This window comes from Medicago sativa, chromosome 5 (assembly GCF_051527215.1).
Source record: "Medicago sativa cultivar Bolivia chromosome 5, Bolivia_mono, whole genome shotgun sequence".
NCBI classification, from domain to species: Eukaryota; Viridiplantae; Streptophyta; class Magnoliopsida; order Fabales; family Fabaceae; genus Medicago; species Medicago sativa.
The window spans coordinates 75,822,923-75,840,367 of record NC_140753.1 but is presented as its reverse complement, the minus strand read 5'-3'; the positions used below and the strand labels follow the sequence as shown (position 1 = coordinate 75,840,367).

At 32.7% G+C, this 17,445-nt stretch overlaps 1 protein-coding gene and 1 long non-coding RNA gene across 3 annotated transcripts; one reads left to right on the top strand and one right to left on the bottom strand.

Annotated features, from left to right (window-relative positions):
* The first annotated feature begins 8,081 nt into the window (after positions 1–8,081).
* On the top strand, positions 8,082–12,501 carry LOC146925077 (cell division protein FtsZ homolog 1, chloroplastic-like). The gene is made up of 6 exons (XM_085710046.1): positions 8,082–8,452; positions 9,379–9,478; positions 9,591–9,820; positions 9,941–10,108; positions 11,340–11,573; positions 12,031–12,501. The coding sequence occupies exons 1-6, from the start codon at positions 8,201–8,203 to the stop codon at positions 12,301–12,303; spliced, it is 1,257 nt and encodes a 418-aa protein (XP_085566172.1). The 5' UTR covers positions 8,082–8,200; the 3' UTR covers positions 12,304–12,501.
* Positions 12,502–13,146: 645 nt separating this feature from the next.
* LOC146925076 (uncharacterized) lies at positions 13,147–16,049 on the bottom strand. Of its 2 annotated transcripts, XR_015010355.1 has the most exons (3): positions 15,939–16,049; positions 15,673–15,818; positions 13,147–13,425 (listed from the first exon to the last, which is right to left on the bottom strand). It is a non-coding gene; the product is annotated as an uncharacterized LOC146925076 (long non-coding RNA). The 2 variants fall into 2 exon arrangements; XR_015010354.1 differs by having other exon boundaries at positions 15,673–16,049.
* Positions 16,050–17,445: the final 1,396 nt, after the last annotated feature.

The following is a 17,445-nucleotide window of genomic DNA, read 5'->3' as shown; positions in this document are numbered from 1 at the left end:
CAATTAATTTCATCTTAATTATTATGATGTTTTCCTTGTCTCATGAACAAAATATATGCTCTTTTCATGAATCAAAACTTGGTAAGGCTTTCATAAATATTTTGATAAAGATTTCTAATGTAAACAACGAAAGGTAGTGGTTACTTTTGAAATTGAAGACGATGGGATCGTTTCGGAAATTTAACTTTCTAATCCATCGAACACAACTACTTTAGAATCTATCTTGTATAACTTCTGTTTTGGTTTCATTTAAGATAGACCTGTCTAGGATTTAATATGCTATAAATCATGGCTTTTTATATTTATAAGCATGTAATATCTATGTTCGCAATCAGTTCACTTTTAAGCGTTAACAAATGTGATTGCCAACAAAATTATCCCAAAACAAAAGCAATCCATCCCGTGCGAAGCACGGGTTGACAACTAGTTTCATTAAAAACTCAAATGGGAAATACAAATAATTGAGATTAGCCGTAAATTTTATCGCCTTTGCTAAAGAGCAAGTTACATCATTTACTAACCGTCTAACAAATCTAACATCATAGGGTGAGTTATCTAATCATAAAATGTACTTCATATTTGTTGGACCGTTCAATGCGTTTCGATAGTTTTTCTACAAAAAGAGCCAAATGTTGAAAGCTAATTAGAAACTTTTAGAAAAAAGAAATGTAAGTTTAATCCTCAAAAATTAGCAAATGCAATAAATCTAGAACTAAATTAAACAACTTTAAAAGGAATAAATTGATTAATATCATACTTGCTAGGACCAACGATTTGATTAAATCAACGAAAAAATGTTGACAATGAAAACAATAAAAAAGAACTCACACATTCAATCATTTTAATGGGAGAGAGATAATCCTTTGTACAACGACTTAATGAAATCCATGTTGTTTGTCAATCAAAAGATCATGACAAATGCCCTATAAAAACCTTTTGGCTAAGCAAAATATAAAACAAGCATCAATATTAATTTATTGGAAGAAAATGTAAGTTCCTTTTACATTTGTTTGACAATATTAATTAATTTCACACACACACATATGTTTTATAATTTCTTAATTTATCTTATAAGTTGTGCATATGAATATTTATGTATTTTTTCCTCGCCTAATTACATTTTAAAATTTGTTCACCCTAAACTTAATTCCTAGCTCCGTTTCTACCCACAACTAACCAACGACTTTGGAAAATTCTACCCCATACCCCAACAATTATACCCATACCCTGCAAATTATTGAGAATTCCAATTTTACCCTTTTCAAAATCACCACAACTCACCTCTCACTCAACTTTTCCAGACTCAATCAAAACCCAGTTTGCTAATTCAAACAATAACAAACGGCTACCTTTGCTCAAAATAACATCACAAGAATTCTTTTTGCATAATTCTTTTTCCTGTCTTTCTCACCTTCTGGCTATCTTTCATTCTTTTTCAAAAACTTCTCCAGATTCCTCGCATCTCCACTTCTTATGTACATAATATCCCCGTATAGAATCATAAATCATCGAACATAAAAATTCCAAATCATGTTTTGAAGGTTCGTCTCAAAGTATCAAATTTTAGAATGGATCACCATCCTTCTCCTTTTATCATGAATCACCACACCAAGATCCCGAAATAACAATCCCTTTTTTTTTCTCCCAAAAGAAAAATAAGATCAAGTACACAGTCCTTGAATTATCGCCAACAGGATAACAATCAATTGAATTCTTATTGGTGAAAAATCCCAATCTCTTATCCCAGCCTCTAATTTTACCATGAATTTCCACTTTTATTTTAATTTTATTTTTTATTACAAATTTCTACTCTTATTTTTTGAACGATAAAGTTGTTGTTGTTTCATCTTAAGAAAATTATGATTTTATCGCCATCAATCTCCTAGAGTTGATAAAAAAAACCGAGTTAGTTGCCAATTTTTAGAAAATTTATTCAAGCATGATGGTGTATTGGTGTGTGAGTAAATTCTGGAAAATTTGAGAGGGTGAGTGGGTGAGAGTTTTGAAAAGGGTAAAATTGACATTTTTTATGATTTATAGAGGTAGAGTTATAATTGTTGGGGTATGGGGTAACATGTTCACGGCCTAAAAGAAGAATGAAAAACCAAGAATTATTTATCATCATCTTTTGTAATGGGGCAACACGATTGAAGGGTTAACCGTTAAGACTTATGATGATGTAGAGCCCTGTCACCAAGATTATGACTTTGATATATCCCATTTATGCGTAGTTATTATACTATATAATTGATTCATAGAAAACATAGTAATTTTGATTTATTTTGGATAGCAGTTATTTATTATTTATTTTTTTGTCAAGTTTTTTATTTTTAATTTTAAAGGAAGTTATTTTTAAATTTTGTTTAGTAAAAAATGGAAAATAAGCGAAACGACGTCGTTGGATTAGTGAATGACTACTACTAGAGGTAGAGAGAGATAAAACAAGAGGAGAAAAATGGTTTGAAGAGAAGGATCTAGAGAAGGCTAGAGGGAGGTCAAGCTTCAAGGATTGGAGCTAGGATTGGAGCTAAAGTGAAGCCTTAGTGTTGATTGTGAAGAATTAAGGTAAGGGGGTTAGAATTCAAGCATAATCAATTAGTTGTAGCTTCTACCCTAATTCTTACTTAAACGCTTAATTGAATAAGTGATTATGGTAGAATTAATTGTGAAATTCGTGTTTATGTTTTGATGCAATGTTTGGGTATGCAAATTGAATGTTAATTGAGTTTTTGATGATGAAACTACATGCTTAAGTTGTGGTTATATGTGTGCTTTGCATTTTTGCCCAAAAATGATGATATGATATGTTGTTGTTGATGAATTCATGATTGGTTGTTGTTGTTGATGATGAGAGATGATGTTGTTGATGATTAAAACCTTGGGTAATCATAATTGTTGAGTTTGTTATGAATTTGAATTGTTTTGAAGTTTTATGAAAAATGGGTCAAATGATGAATTTTGTAGGAAGAATGTTTTGGTGCAAATTTTATATGGATTTGAGTGTCTTTTCATGTTTAGAAATGTTTGGACAAACCTTGGGATCAAATTTGGGCATTGGGGAGTCAAAATTGGGGTTTTGGAGTGAAAATGGCTCTATTTCCCGAAACTACTGTCACAACTCGCCACCGCGCTCGCGAGACGAGTTGGACGCGAGCAAGGGGAGGCTCTCTGGAGCTTACTCGCCTCGCGAGTAAGGTTACTCGCGGTGGCGAGCTGCACAGGGCAGCACCCCCCTGTTTTGCGTTTTTGTGTCTTTTCTCCCGTTTCTGTTTTGAGCTGGCTTTTGGTATTAACATGAGAATTGTAGATAATATTTTTAGCTTTCTAGAGGCTTTGGTTTGACTTGAAAATGATTTTTTGGTTTTCAAGTTATGGGAAAATACTTTTGAAAAGTCTTATTGAAAAACCCGCATAACTAATCCTAAGTCGACCCAAACCTTATGGATTGTTTCATAACTTTAAACTTGGTTTCTATGAGTTCAATTTAAGTGTTTAATGGTTTTTAAATCATGATGAGATGGATCTAACTTGTTTTGGTTGGAAAATGGAAATTTCTTGAAAAATAATAAAATGAGACGAACTTTGGGATTTTCATGATTTAGTCGTATTTGGCTGGTGAAACGCCAAGGTATCCTCTACTGCACTCATAGGTGGCCTAGAGGTATACTTAGTTGAGGCATTGGGATTTGTTTACTTGGTTTTGGCTTAATTGCTCAATTATTTCTAATGTTGTGATTTTGAGAGACGAACCTTGTTGAAAATGATTATAAGTACAGTAGGGCATCCATTTACGTTTTACCGGCCAAATGCGACGAAATCATGAAAATCACAAAATTCGTCTCCTTTTATCACTTTTCACAAAAATTCTCATTTTCAAAGCAAATCAAGTTAAGACTTGATGAAATCAATCACAACCATTTTTATAAATCATATAGCCATTTTACAACCTTAATCGGATCTCTCACGATACACAATGAAATTCAACGATTTTTACGTAGTTTTCATCGGATTTGAAAGCCAGGGAGAAAGCACATACTTATTCTGCAAATCCACAAGTCAATCACAGTTATTTTTCAAGGTACTCGCCGGAGCCGCCGTTCCCGCCGCCGTATTCTGCTGTCACCGGCAACCGTATGAATTCTGATTGCACGTTTATGTGCTTGCTTCATCCATCACCTTTAACATATGAAAAAAACAAGACAAAACTTGCAAATCCAAAGTTTTTTTCCAACGTATTGTTCCATCATTCCAACGCATGCTTGGTTCTGAAATTTACAAATTATTTTCTCAACAATGCCAAAAATGCCCTTTGTTAATTGTGATTTAAAAATCAATTGTTTTTTTTTTATATGAATATATGTTAAAAAATTAGAATCCTAGGTGGTGACAAAACAATCAAATCTCAACCATTAAAATACTTCTAAATATATCTGATGGTTCACATTCATTTCCCAAACAAACAAAAAATATATATTCAAGTCTCCTACGGTAGGAGACCTAAAGTGGTCTCCCACCGTAGCCTTTGCCCTCAAAGTAGACGGTCACAAAGTATGCAGATTTGATTTTTTTATTTATTTGAAAATTTAAAATTTGAATTTGAAATCTCGATCATTTGAAAATTGATCCAACAGTCACAATGTGTTGACATTGAAGATAATGCGGCCGGAAGAAATCTTTTCTAAGCAAGAAATCCTTGAATTAGGCCTTGTTTGGATTGACTTATTTTGAGCTTATATGAGCTTATGTACTCCCATAAACCTTTTTCTGCGTTTGGGTAAATAAATAAAAATAGGTTATCATAATTTCATAAGCTGCTTATACCATATTTTAATAAGCCCAAATTTTAAGCTTAACAATCTGCTTATTACGGAGCTTATACATAACGTTACCTGCTTCGATTCTCAGGATCCACCGTTTTCCAAACTTATATTTTTATTATTATACTAGTTATCTTTTCCTGTGCATGAGTAGAGAAAGATAGCCATATACTTATCTTTTTAGAATATAACACGTAACTTATCTTTTTTTTAGTAACACATGTAACAATCATTATTAACAATGAAAATAACAAACGTAACTTGTCCCTTTTTTTCCAAAACAAACTGAATGCTAATCTCTATAAATATTGTCTTACACCTCTAATGTTTTTTTAACAAGCAAAAATGAATTATATTAACACTGACAACGTAATTGCTGCAGCACAAGGTGTACCAAAACAATCACGGAAAGAACAAAATTCTGTCAAGATTACAAAATAGTCAGTCGATGCCCATAAATAAAAGCGGGTTCGACCACCAATTATGAGTGCCAAAACTAAATACAACATTACTGGTTTTCAACCACCACAAAGAATATGATTTTACTTTATCTAACATATGTGGTATAGAGCTTTGTTTATTCCTAAATAACCCGTCATTCCGTTCATTTCACAATACCCAAACACACTAGAGCTATATCAGGTGGAAAAAAAATCGTCGCGATTTCAAACCACATGTGTAATGAATAAATTGCAAGAAAGTCTGAAATGACCTGAGAGTCCACCCCTAATGTTAATTTTGTCTTTTACGAATATTGATAATATTTTTTTATAGATGAATATTGATTATATTATATTATATATATATATATATATAATTATAATTAATATATTATAATATTGTTTTTTACATCTTGATTAATTTTGTCAAAAAAATCTTAAATCTTGATAATCGTGGTTTGATTCTTTGATTTTTTTTATGTTAAATTAAAAATATTTAAAAATTCTATAATTGCTTATGTAATACCACATCCAAACACTTCAATTTATAATTTATATAAGTACTATTTAGTGTACATATCCAAACATAAAAAGCTTATCGAGTATAAGAGCTTATGATGTAAGCTCTAATGTTATAAGCCATGATGCTATAAGCATCTATATAAGCTGTTTATTCAAACGGGGCCTTAGTAAGAATTTGCGGCGGTCTGAATTCCCCCGTAAATTTACGGCAGAAATATATGCATTTGCAGTAGGAAAAGGCCACACAAATACATTTCCAATTATTTTAATTTCGAAAAAACATTTGCAGCGCATTTTTCTCATTTGCGTCGGAAAAATGACCCACATAAATTTTGGACGTGAAAAGAAATAGAGGATTTAACATTTGTGGCGGGCTAAAGTCGTCGCAAAGATTATGTGGGAAAAATAAGAGAGTGGTATTTGCAGCGGAATAAATCCGCCGGAAATACAGGGAACAAAAAGACAAAATTTGACTATGCGGCGGAGGGAAGCGATCACCAATGCATCAACAACTACTTTTTTTACCCCTAGAGTTTGTGTCGGACAGAAGACCACCGCAAATGTTCAACAATCATTTTTTTATTTTGCCTTTATAAATAGCCACATTCTCATTCTTACACCAACTCTTATCCCTACCTCATTCTCTCAACAAATTTCTTACTTCAATAATTTTATATTTCAACATCAATTTTCTTCTCTAATATATGCGAAATCTAAAAAACGACCATGTAAAAATAAAAACACATATTATATCCCTGTAATATGATATTATTTCTATGTTTGACCCTGTAATATATACGAAGTCCATAAAAGTGACCTAAATGTTGAATTTTTTCATGACTTTTTGCAGACATGTTTATGACATTAAGATGCGACTTTTCAAAAAAAAAAATTGAATTTTCATCCTCTAAACCACTTTTCTTGACTTCACGTTTTTTTTAAAAGGCAAAAAAGAGCAACGATATATTAACAAAGCAAAACAGACAACTTCAGCACAAGGTGTACTGAAAGAAGCCCGTCAAAGAAGCAGAGTACAACAATAGTACAAGAGCAAACAAAAAATAGAACAAAAACAAGCTTAGGTAACTACAGTTTAACAATAAATATGATTTAGCCTCCATGATTGGTAAACAAAATCGAACAAAACATATTTCGACTTAAACCACCAATATGATTAAAACTTCACCCTTTCACATAGGATCTCCAAGTTTTCCTCCTTTTGCTGAAAAATACACCTGCTACGCTTTTTCCAAAAAGTCCAAGCAACAAAATTGTATAGAACCAAGCCCATTGGAAATAACATCAAATTCTGCCAAAAAAAATCACATGTTACCAATAGGTAATGAACATCTTCATTCTCACCGCAATGCGCCTCTTCATCAAATTATCCCTTGTCGGAACTCTATTAAGCATTAACCTCCACGCATAAATAGATACCTTAAGAGGAACCGCATTTAGCTAAACAAAATTGTAAGCATTTTGGTGATCATTGTTGTCACGTATATTAGAGGGTCAAAAATATGAAGAATGTCAAATTACATGAGTAGAATGTACTTTTGTTTTTGCAGTTTCATTTTTCAAAATGTATATATTACATGGTGAATTTGAACAATTAACCCTTAAAATATTGAATAAAAAAGTATTATTTTAAAAACCCAAATGAAATAATTAAATTAAAAAACTATTATGAGCACAAGATATTGTGCCCATAAAAAAAAACATAAATACAATACATCAAAAGACAAAAAAAAAAAAAACAAAAACCGAGTTAGTTGCCAATTTTTAGAAAATTTATTCAAGCATGATGGTGTATTGGTGTGTGAGTAAATTCTGGAAAATTTGAGAGGGTGAGTGGGTGAGAGTTTTGAAAAGGGTAAAATTGACATTTTTTATGATTTATAGAGGTAGAGTTATAATTGTTGGGGTATGGGGTAACATGTTCACGGCCTAAAAGAAGAATGAAAAACCAAGAATTATTTATCATCATCTTTTGTAATGGGGCAACACGATTGAAGGGTTAACCGTTAAGACTTATGATGATGTAGAGCCCTGTCACCAAGATTATGACTTTGATATATCCCATTTATGCGTAGTTATTATACTATATAATTGATTCATAGAAAACATAGTAATTTTGATTTATTTTGGATAGCAGTTATTTATTATTTATTTTTTTGTCAAGTTTTTTATTTTTAATTTTAAAGGAAGTTATTTTTAAATTTTGTTTAGTAAAAAATGGAAAATAAGCGAAACGACGTCGTTGGATTAGTGAATGACTACTACTGACCGTCACCTTCATCTTGTTTCAATCCAAAAGACACCAACTAAATTGAAAAAAGCTAAAAAATTTCAGCTTAAGCTATTAAGCTAAAACCCTAACAAAAAAGCCAAAAAAGAAAACCCATTTTCAAGATAACAAAAATGGTTACTACGCTTCTTCCTTCTTCTCTCACAAAACCAAACAAGCTTCTCTCACATTCTTCCCTCTTCCACAATTCATCACTATCCACTTCACCTTCAGTTTCTCTTTACCCCAAAACGCAACGTTACAGTCGTCGTTTTGGGACTGTTAAATGCTCTTTAGCTTATGTTGATAACGCTAAGATTAAGGTCGTTGGAATTGGGGGTGGTGGTAACAATGCCGTTAACCGCATGATTGGTAGTGGTTTACAGGTGGGGTTTTCATTCCCTTTATTTTTCTTCCATAAAGTTATCATTTTTACCTTTCCCTTCACTTATTTTAGAACCCAATTTATAGCATTGTTAATGGGTTATTTTCATTTTTTATCTATAAACTATGTAGCTGTAAATGTGATAACTTTGGTGCTATTCTATTTTTAATTATTGTTGTTGTTGTTGACTGTTTCATTCTAGTGGCACTTCATATAGCATAGTTTTATTCAGAAATTTGGACTGGCTATATTGTATGGAGCGGGGTATTGATTGAGCGGTGAAGAACCAACAACACGAGAATAAAATAAGCGTATCAGAGATGAAAATGTTGTGCTAGATATGTGCTGTGAGACTAGATGGGATATGATTAGAATTGACAACACTAGAGAGAGAGTTGGCGTATCACCTATAGTAAAAAAGATGGTGGAAACTGGCCTTAGGTGGTTTGAACATGTAGAGAGAAGGCCTATAGATTTTGTAGTAAGGATAGTAGATCGGATGGAGGATAGTCAATTCACTGGAGGCAGAGGATGACTTAGAAAAACTATAAGAGAAACTATTAAGAAAGATTTAGAGTTTAATGAGTTGGATCGAAATCCGGTTTATGGTAGAATATTATGGTGTAATTTGATCCATGTATTCGACCCCACTTAGTGTAGGATAAGGCTTGTTTGTTGTTGTATACTATTTGATAACCTTTCATTCTAGTGGTACTATTTATTAAGATAACATTTTTATTTTGTGTTTTCCTGCAATGCTATGCAACCATGTGAACAAAGTTAAAATTGCTGCGAACCATGATATATTGTAGAAGTTTTGATCAGATACAGCTAATGCGCTCACAATTGCTGGTGCAGATAGCTAGTTTCTTAAAACCTTGCTTGTGAATACTAATGTTGGTTTCTTCGGCTTATATTTGTAATCAGGGTGTAGACTTCTATGCAATCAATACGGATGCTCAAGCACTGTTGCATTCTGCTGCTGAAAACCCTATTAAAATTGGAGAGCTTCTGACTCGTGGATTAGGTCAACCACTCTCCTTGCTTGCACATGTTTTCACTCCTATAGCCTTCCTAGTTTTATTGAGAAATTGATTGATGGTTGGCCTTTTGATTCAAATTGCTTGATAGTGATGCAGGTACTGGCGGGAATCCACTTTTGGGCGAACAAGCTGCGGAGGAATCAAAAGAAGCTATTGCTGATGCCCTTAAAGGATCAGATTTGGTGTTCATAACAGCTGGGATGGGTGGGGGTACAGGGTCCGGTGCTGCCCCAGTTGTGGCTCAAATATCAAAAGAGGCGGGTTACTTGACCGTGGGCGTTGTTACATATCCTTTCAGTTTTGAAGGACGTAAAAGATCCTTGCAGGCAGGTGTCCCTACTCTCGTTGTTTGAGAATTGTTTGAGACCAGTCATTACTGAGTTATTTTCTAGTCTGTCTTAATACTATTATTCAATAAAATGGCATTCATTTGATATTTTGTTCAGGCACTTGAAGCCATTGAAAAGCTTCAAAGAAATGTTGATACACTTATTGTAATTCCAAATGATCGTCTGCTTGACATAGCTGACGAGCAGATGCCACTCCAGGATGCTTTTCGTCTTGCCGATGATGTTTTACGCCAAGGAGTTCAGGGAATTTCAGACATTATAACAGTGAGTTGATTTGCAAACAATGTATTCTATTCTTCTTTTTCATGGTCATTAGAGCATGATTTAAGTCCCTAGTTGGTCCCATTAGACTTGAAAAGATTCTTTTGAGTTGCCACTCTTCATAATTGGACTTGAACTTATGTCAAGGGTTTATCCGTGTAGTCCTTTTGTCTAAATCATGTGACCTGTTGTGTGCAAGGTTGTTAAAATTGCGAGTTAACTTGTGAAATTGTTCGATTCCTTGAGTTTACATAGCAATTTAAAGTTAATTCGCTTGCATACTCATAATCTAATAAAATTGAAATTCGCTTGTTAACTTGTGCTAGAATCGTATGTGTTCATAGGTTATGGGAAGCAAAGGTTTATGTTTTGAAACAGTGCACTAATTTTTCCCTGGTCAAATGAACTTCATGCTGCCGTTTTATACAGAGTCCTCCTCCCTATTAGTTACCAAATTTCCGATGCGGGACAATTTAACATTAGTGTAATTTTTCCCTCGCACAATGAAACTTACACAACTAGAGGGACTACTTACATTACTTACAAGCTTTCCTCTGTGGGAATTTAACATTAGCGCAATAGCTTAAACTAGAGGGACTACTCATATGCTGTCAATTTTTAATATGCGAATATTTGTATATTATTATTATTTTTTTAAAAATAGGACTATTTGTATATTACTATTGTTAGGTGTTGGGCTAGTTTCTTTTTAATTTTAGCCTGTACTTTTTTAATTTAGGATGACACTTTATTATGGTGATTCAGTGTATTTTTGCTTTAGAATCAAGTTAAGAGTAAGAATTTAAATGGTTGATGCATAATGCATTTACGGTATTATGTAAATATATATGTCATGTAGAATAATGATAGGAACCAATGTAGTCAGCACACGATTGAGGTGTGGTGGGACGTAAAAGATCCTACAAACCAGCACTCGATCCTGACTACAATGCTAGGAATACACTCTCAAACACACATCCCAACACACTCTTTTATTGGTTAAAATTCATATCGGTCCCACCAAATTATGCGGGTCCCACATAAATTTAGTGGAACTCATGAATTTTAACCAATAGAAAAAAGTGTGTTGGTATGTGTGTGTTAGAGTGGGATGCTAGAATTCCTCAACTCATGTATATATTATTTTAATGAGGTAAACTGGTCAATTTCACCTATGCAAAACGAGTTAACTTAAACTCTCGAGTTTGACAACCCTGGTTGTGTGTTCTTTCAGATACCTGGACTTGTGAATGTGGATTTTGCTGATGTAAAAGCTGTGATGAAGGACTCTGGTACTGCAATGCTCGGAGTAGGTGTTTCCTCCGGTAAAAACCGAGCAGAAGAAGCAGCAGAACAGGCTACTTTGGCTCCTTTAATTGGATCATCTATTCAATCAGCCACTGGTGTAGTGTATAATATTACTGGAGGAAAGGACATTACCCTGCAGGAAGTCAACAGGGTATCTCAGGTATATGAAAGTTTACTTGTTAAAGAAATTTTTTGTTATTACTTATTCCTTTTACACTTTGATTCTGTGAATTTGTTGTTATATTTTGTTTGAATACTCTTCGAATATTACTTGATTTAGTATTAATGACTTCAGGCAGAGTGCTGTAGCATTTTATTGTGTTGATGTTCATTTTAGTTAAACTGTAAAACTGTTAATTATCCTTCTATCTAATCAAAATTACGCAAGCCTCCAATAACTTTCTTGAAGAGAAAAGGGATATATCTATACCATCCCTAAAGGATCTATTTTTTTCCTCTCTTGAGTTTGTGCTTCATATTACTCTATTATTATACTTTATTTTCCATTTTTCTCTTGAAAGACTACATCCAGTTATCATCATTGGCTTTGTTTCTGCGTTTTCTGGCCTTTCTCTTTATTATACATGTCAAGTTCTCAATGCGTGTAATTTTTACAGGTTGTGACTAGTTTGGCTGATCCTTCTGCCAATATTATATTTGGAGCTGTTGTTGATGATCGTTACACCGGGGAGATTCACGTGACTATCATCGCCACTGGCTTTTCGCAGTCTTTTCAGAAGAAGCTGCTAACAGATCCAAGGGCTGCTAAGCTTCTTGACAAAGTGGCCGAGGGAAAAGAAAGCAAGACAGTGCCCGCTCCCCTCAAGTCCTCAAACCTATCTTCCAAAGTTGAATCTAGAGCACCGCCCCCACGAAAGCTCTTTTTTTAGTTGCATAGTTCATTTTTTTTTCCTTTTTAATTATCATTTTATTGCAGTCATTCAGCTGTTTGATGATGTTGAAGCTTATTTGATTTGTTGAGATGCCTTTCTTCATATGGTTTATGTAACCATGTGCTTAAGTGTATGTAGCTCACAAACAATTTTTGTTTATGAAATGGATATATATATGTTTGAGCTTATTTTTAAGTGAGGAAGTGAATATATTTATCATTTAATGAGTTGATACCACAATATAGCTATTGGAGTGAGGATGAATGGATATGTTCTCTTATTTGGTCGCTACCTTATATTACATGTTAATCAACCATAATGAAATTCCAACATATAGAATAGAATCATGTGTAGTCATCTTATGGATCTACTATTAAAGAGTTGTGTTGTTTGAAAGTGCAATTGATATGGATTTAGTTGTTAATGCAAAATTGAGTCTATGATTAGACATATAATCTATTGTTTAGTTGTAGCATGTTAACTAAATACAAAAATCGTGTTTCGTGAAAAGTTTTTCAATGAAAACACCATCCATCTATAAAGGAGAAATTAAACGAATTTTACTCGATAAAAGATGGTTTGAGATATAATTAAATGAATTATTTATAGTCCTCTATAACACTAACTAGAGTGGTTACCTCTATGACACTAACTACGGTGGTTAACTAATCACAACCATCTAACTATGGTAGTTAACCACCTAACTATTTTAACTACCTTAACTAACTTCACATACTTGCAACTATTTTAACAGCATCAAATAAAATGTCAAGTTACATTGCTCCAAAATTCTTTAGAAATTGAATTGCAAAACTCGACTAGATAACAATTTTTAAGAGATTAAAGAAAATAACGTGTTATATATATTTTTGGGAACAACAGACACAATCTTTAGAATTTCTCAACAAAAAAAAAAACAGAATCTTTAGAAAACTAATAATAACAATAATTCTTGTGATTTCAAAGTAACCAATATCATTGACCAATCCATTAATCCTATAAAAAAAGTCACTATTAAAGTCTAACTTATCTAAGCATCAACTAATAAATAACTCCCTAAGTTAGCAAATCTTTAAGAGACGTCTCCTTGTACTCTTTAAGTCATCATGAGATTCATCTCTACAAAACATTAAATAATTCAACATATAAAAGGGGTCAGAAAATAGTTCATAAGAAATAGATGAAAACATACAATTAAATCATGGCATAATACATTTCAAGCACATATGAGTCATGTTTTTGTTTTTGATAAACAAAATATATTAAATAAACACTAAGCCAAGCGTGAAAGGAATAGATCAAAGTATACACCGATATAAGCAAGACTGCCAATTGTCCTTGCTTGACAGAAATTGAAACAACACACCACTAAACAAGCAAAAACCAGAAAATAGTTCATAAACCAATATAGTTCCAAAACCAAATCTTCTATGCCTCAACAAAAACTTCTCATTCTTGCACATTGAGGTCCCATGAATCATGCCGCTCCAATTCTAATAAGCATATTACTAACCTCCAATCACTTATTTCTACCAATCCTAAGCAAGACAGTATGACTTTACTAAGGCCTCAATTGCCATATTACACACAGCAAGTCACCATAGATAACGAAAGGCCAATTTAAAGGTAGTTTCAACATTATGCATGAGTAGAATCATATTGGCAACGGATAAGCTATGGTTTTGATTGGTTAAAATGCCATTTCCTGTCAAGAAACCACATCAGACCCCTGCTTATCAAACTCCACCATGATATAAAATAGAAGCAGCTGCCTCATATATGCATATTATACAAAATATATCATCTAGATAACACACATCTGCACGCCTACGCCAAACTAGCTTAATATCAATGGTTTGAAAAATTCTTTCACTGTAGAATGTTCTAGTTTCTCTGCATGTTCAGCAGACAATTCCCTATTCACTAAAGGGAAATGAAGTCATTTGGTGCTGTTGCTAGTTTATATATGTTTACGACATCAACATAGACAATTGTAATTCTGACCTCATCAAGCAAACACAACAGATGTTGGAAGCCAAATTCAAACTGAAAGTACTTGATGATCTCAAATATTTCCTTGACCTAAAGATAGCTAAGTCTAAGCAAGGTATTCACTTATGCCAACACAAATATACTATGAAATTGTTAACTCACACATTATTCCTTGCAGCCAAACCTAAACTTGCTATTGATCATCAGATTTGCCTTAATGATACAAATGGTGAAGAATTGTCGGAGCCATCTCTTTATCGGAAGACTCATTGGAAGGCTTATGTATCTCACAATTTCTTGACCAGATATAACCTTCGCGGTCAACCGGCTTAGCCAATTCACGGTTCATCCTAGTACCTCTCATTTATAAGCTGTCCTCCATCTGTTACAATACCTGAAAGGTACTCGCCGTCAAGGCATTCTTTTTCCAGCTACCCAATCTCTCAAAGTTACTGTCTATGTGAACGCGGATTGGGGCAGTTGCCAAGTTTCTCGATAATCCACAATCGGTTATTGCATGACTCCATGATAGGTTTGAAATCCAAGAAGCAAGCTACATCTGATGCTCTCTCTTACACAGAGGCTAAATACAAGGCCATTGCAATCCTCACATCTGAGTTATTGTGAGTTGTGACATATACAATTACTCAGAGCTTTTGATGCTATTGTTGATTCAAGCATTGTATTTTGTGATAGTCAAAGTGGCGTGAGGAAACTAAAACAAACATATTCCAATATAAAATGAACTCAAGCACCGCCTAAAATCCCTTTTCAGCATCTCATTTCCAAGTTGGGGATATTTAAATTATATACCTTCCAACTTGAGAGGGGGGATACTGAATATAACAAATTTGTTGTATTTATGTTATTACTGCTTTATAGTTAGTTAGTTTAATTTAGATTCACCTTGTTACATGAGATATACTTCAATACGAAGAAAACTCGATTTCAACTTTTATTCATGGCTCTCTCTATACATTGGGCTAAATTATAATTTAAAATAAGACACAAACTAACAAATCCTAAAAATACTCTAACAAATTATCAAATTTAAATATCTTTAGGGATTTAATTTTTATACATTGACGGTGTGAAACATTATTACATATGCATCTAATCAAATTTACACTATGATGCAAATATTTTACTTGTCCGTGCATAGAAATTAATCTCTATCTATAAAAACATTTTATTATAAATCTAAACCTAAACTTAAAAAACAATATCTAGGCATAATATTCTCAACACTTGTTTGCAACCAAGTGATTACATGAAATGGATCAATCATCATTTTGTCAATGTGTGTGTGATAAAATAGAATCAACAACTGATAGGAGTGACTAGATAGGGAAGGAGGAGGAAGAAAGTAGCTACCATGGATTATGTCTTCTTCTTCGTCGGCTAGCTTCAAACTGGAAGCACCTGGACCTGATTAACTGGCTCAGGTGCAACTGTCGCCGGTGAGGGTGAACTCCACCGTTGGTGGCACGTCCGGATTATCCAGCAGATGAGTTCAAAAACTGTGACAAAGAGAGCATATAACGTCAAAAGCACAAAGAAGTTGCGAAAGGAATCGAATGGGGGTGACATTGTTGGATTTCTGTTTGAAAAATGAATGAAGAATAAATGAATATACATACGTTTTTCTCATTCTTCTTCTTCTTTTCCATTTTAAGAAAGAAAAGAGTTTTGCCGAAAATAAAGCGAAGACGCTGGAGATGATTATGCCAGTACTGCACTGCCAGTCAGGAGAGTAGCCACCAAGTAGTTTCCTATGAATAAAATAAAATTAAATAAAAATATATATTTTTATCTCCATAAACATTACTCTCCATCCATCCGTCCCGGATTAACTGAGTCATTTACTAAAAAAAAGTGTCCCAAAATAACTGAGTCATTTCAATTTTCAATACTACTTTCATCATTCTCAATTCAATATATTCCACTTTTTCCCCTTTATAACTTTAATTAATACTCCCTCCATTCCTTTTCTTTTGATGTTTTAGCTCTTGGCACAAGTTTTAAGGAGTAATTAAAGTATATAAATATTTATGTGTTTTTGACTAAAATGTCCTTATTTATCATTAAATTCACATGTGATAAACCAAAGGTCACAGCTACTTTAATAGTTTATGGTGTTTTCCAACAAGGGTAAACTTGAGAAAACAATAATAAATTCACTAAAACATCAAAAATTTTGGAATATAATTGAAACTCTAAAACATCGAAAGAAAAAGAATGGAGGGAGTACTACTTTCATCATTCTCAATTCAATATATTTCACTTTCCCCTTTATTTATACATTTTTCTTAATAAGTGTGAAATGAGCCAAAGGCTCAATTAATTCAGGACGGAGGGAGTAATAATATTTTTTTAATCCTTATAAAATAACATTACATTTTTTAGTCCTTATAATATTTTCCTTTAACATTTACATAGACAAAAAATGCTGACAATTTTTTTTATAGAACTAAAAATACTAAAGAATTTTTTTAAAAAACTAAAAATATTAAAGAAATTTTTTACAGAACTAAAAAATACATTTTTATTTTATTGGAACTAAAAACAAATTTTAATATTTGTTTATCTCTAAATAACTCTTAATTTTTATCTATTACAACTTATACGCATTTTATAGATACACATAAAATCAAAGGACATCGTATTTGATATTAAAATTTTGATGTCAAAATTCAATTTCTTTAATTAAGAAATGAACCATATTGCCATTTATTTTTATCTTTTACAATTTACATACATTATATAAATACACATAAAAATCAAAAGACATTGTATTTGATATATTATATAAATACACATAAAAATCAAAAGACATTGTATTTGATATAAAAAACATGCATATCAAAATAGCATTTCTTTAATTAAGTTCACCACGTTGCGCTTCGAGATTCAAATTTTTTCCTGCTCATAGAGATTCAAATTTCTTCTTAATGTCTTGTTATCCTAAAGGAAATTAACAACAATATGTAATCTTCTTTGAAATTTAAGTCAAATTAGTACAACGTTTTCTTAATTTTAAAGCTAATATCTTTAGATTAAATCATTGATGATTTTGACAACTCTACCAACGTATTTGAGGAAGCAAGATGTTTGAGGTTTGAAAGTGCAATTGATATGATTTTTTAA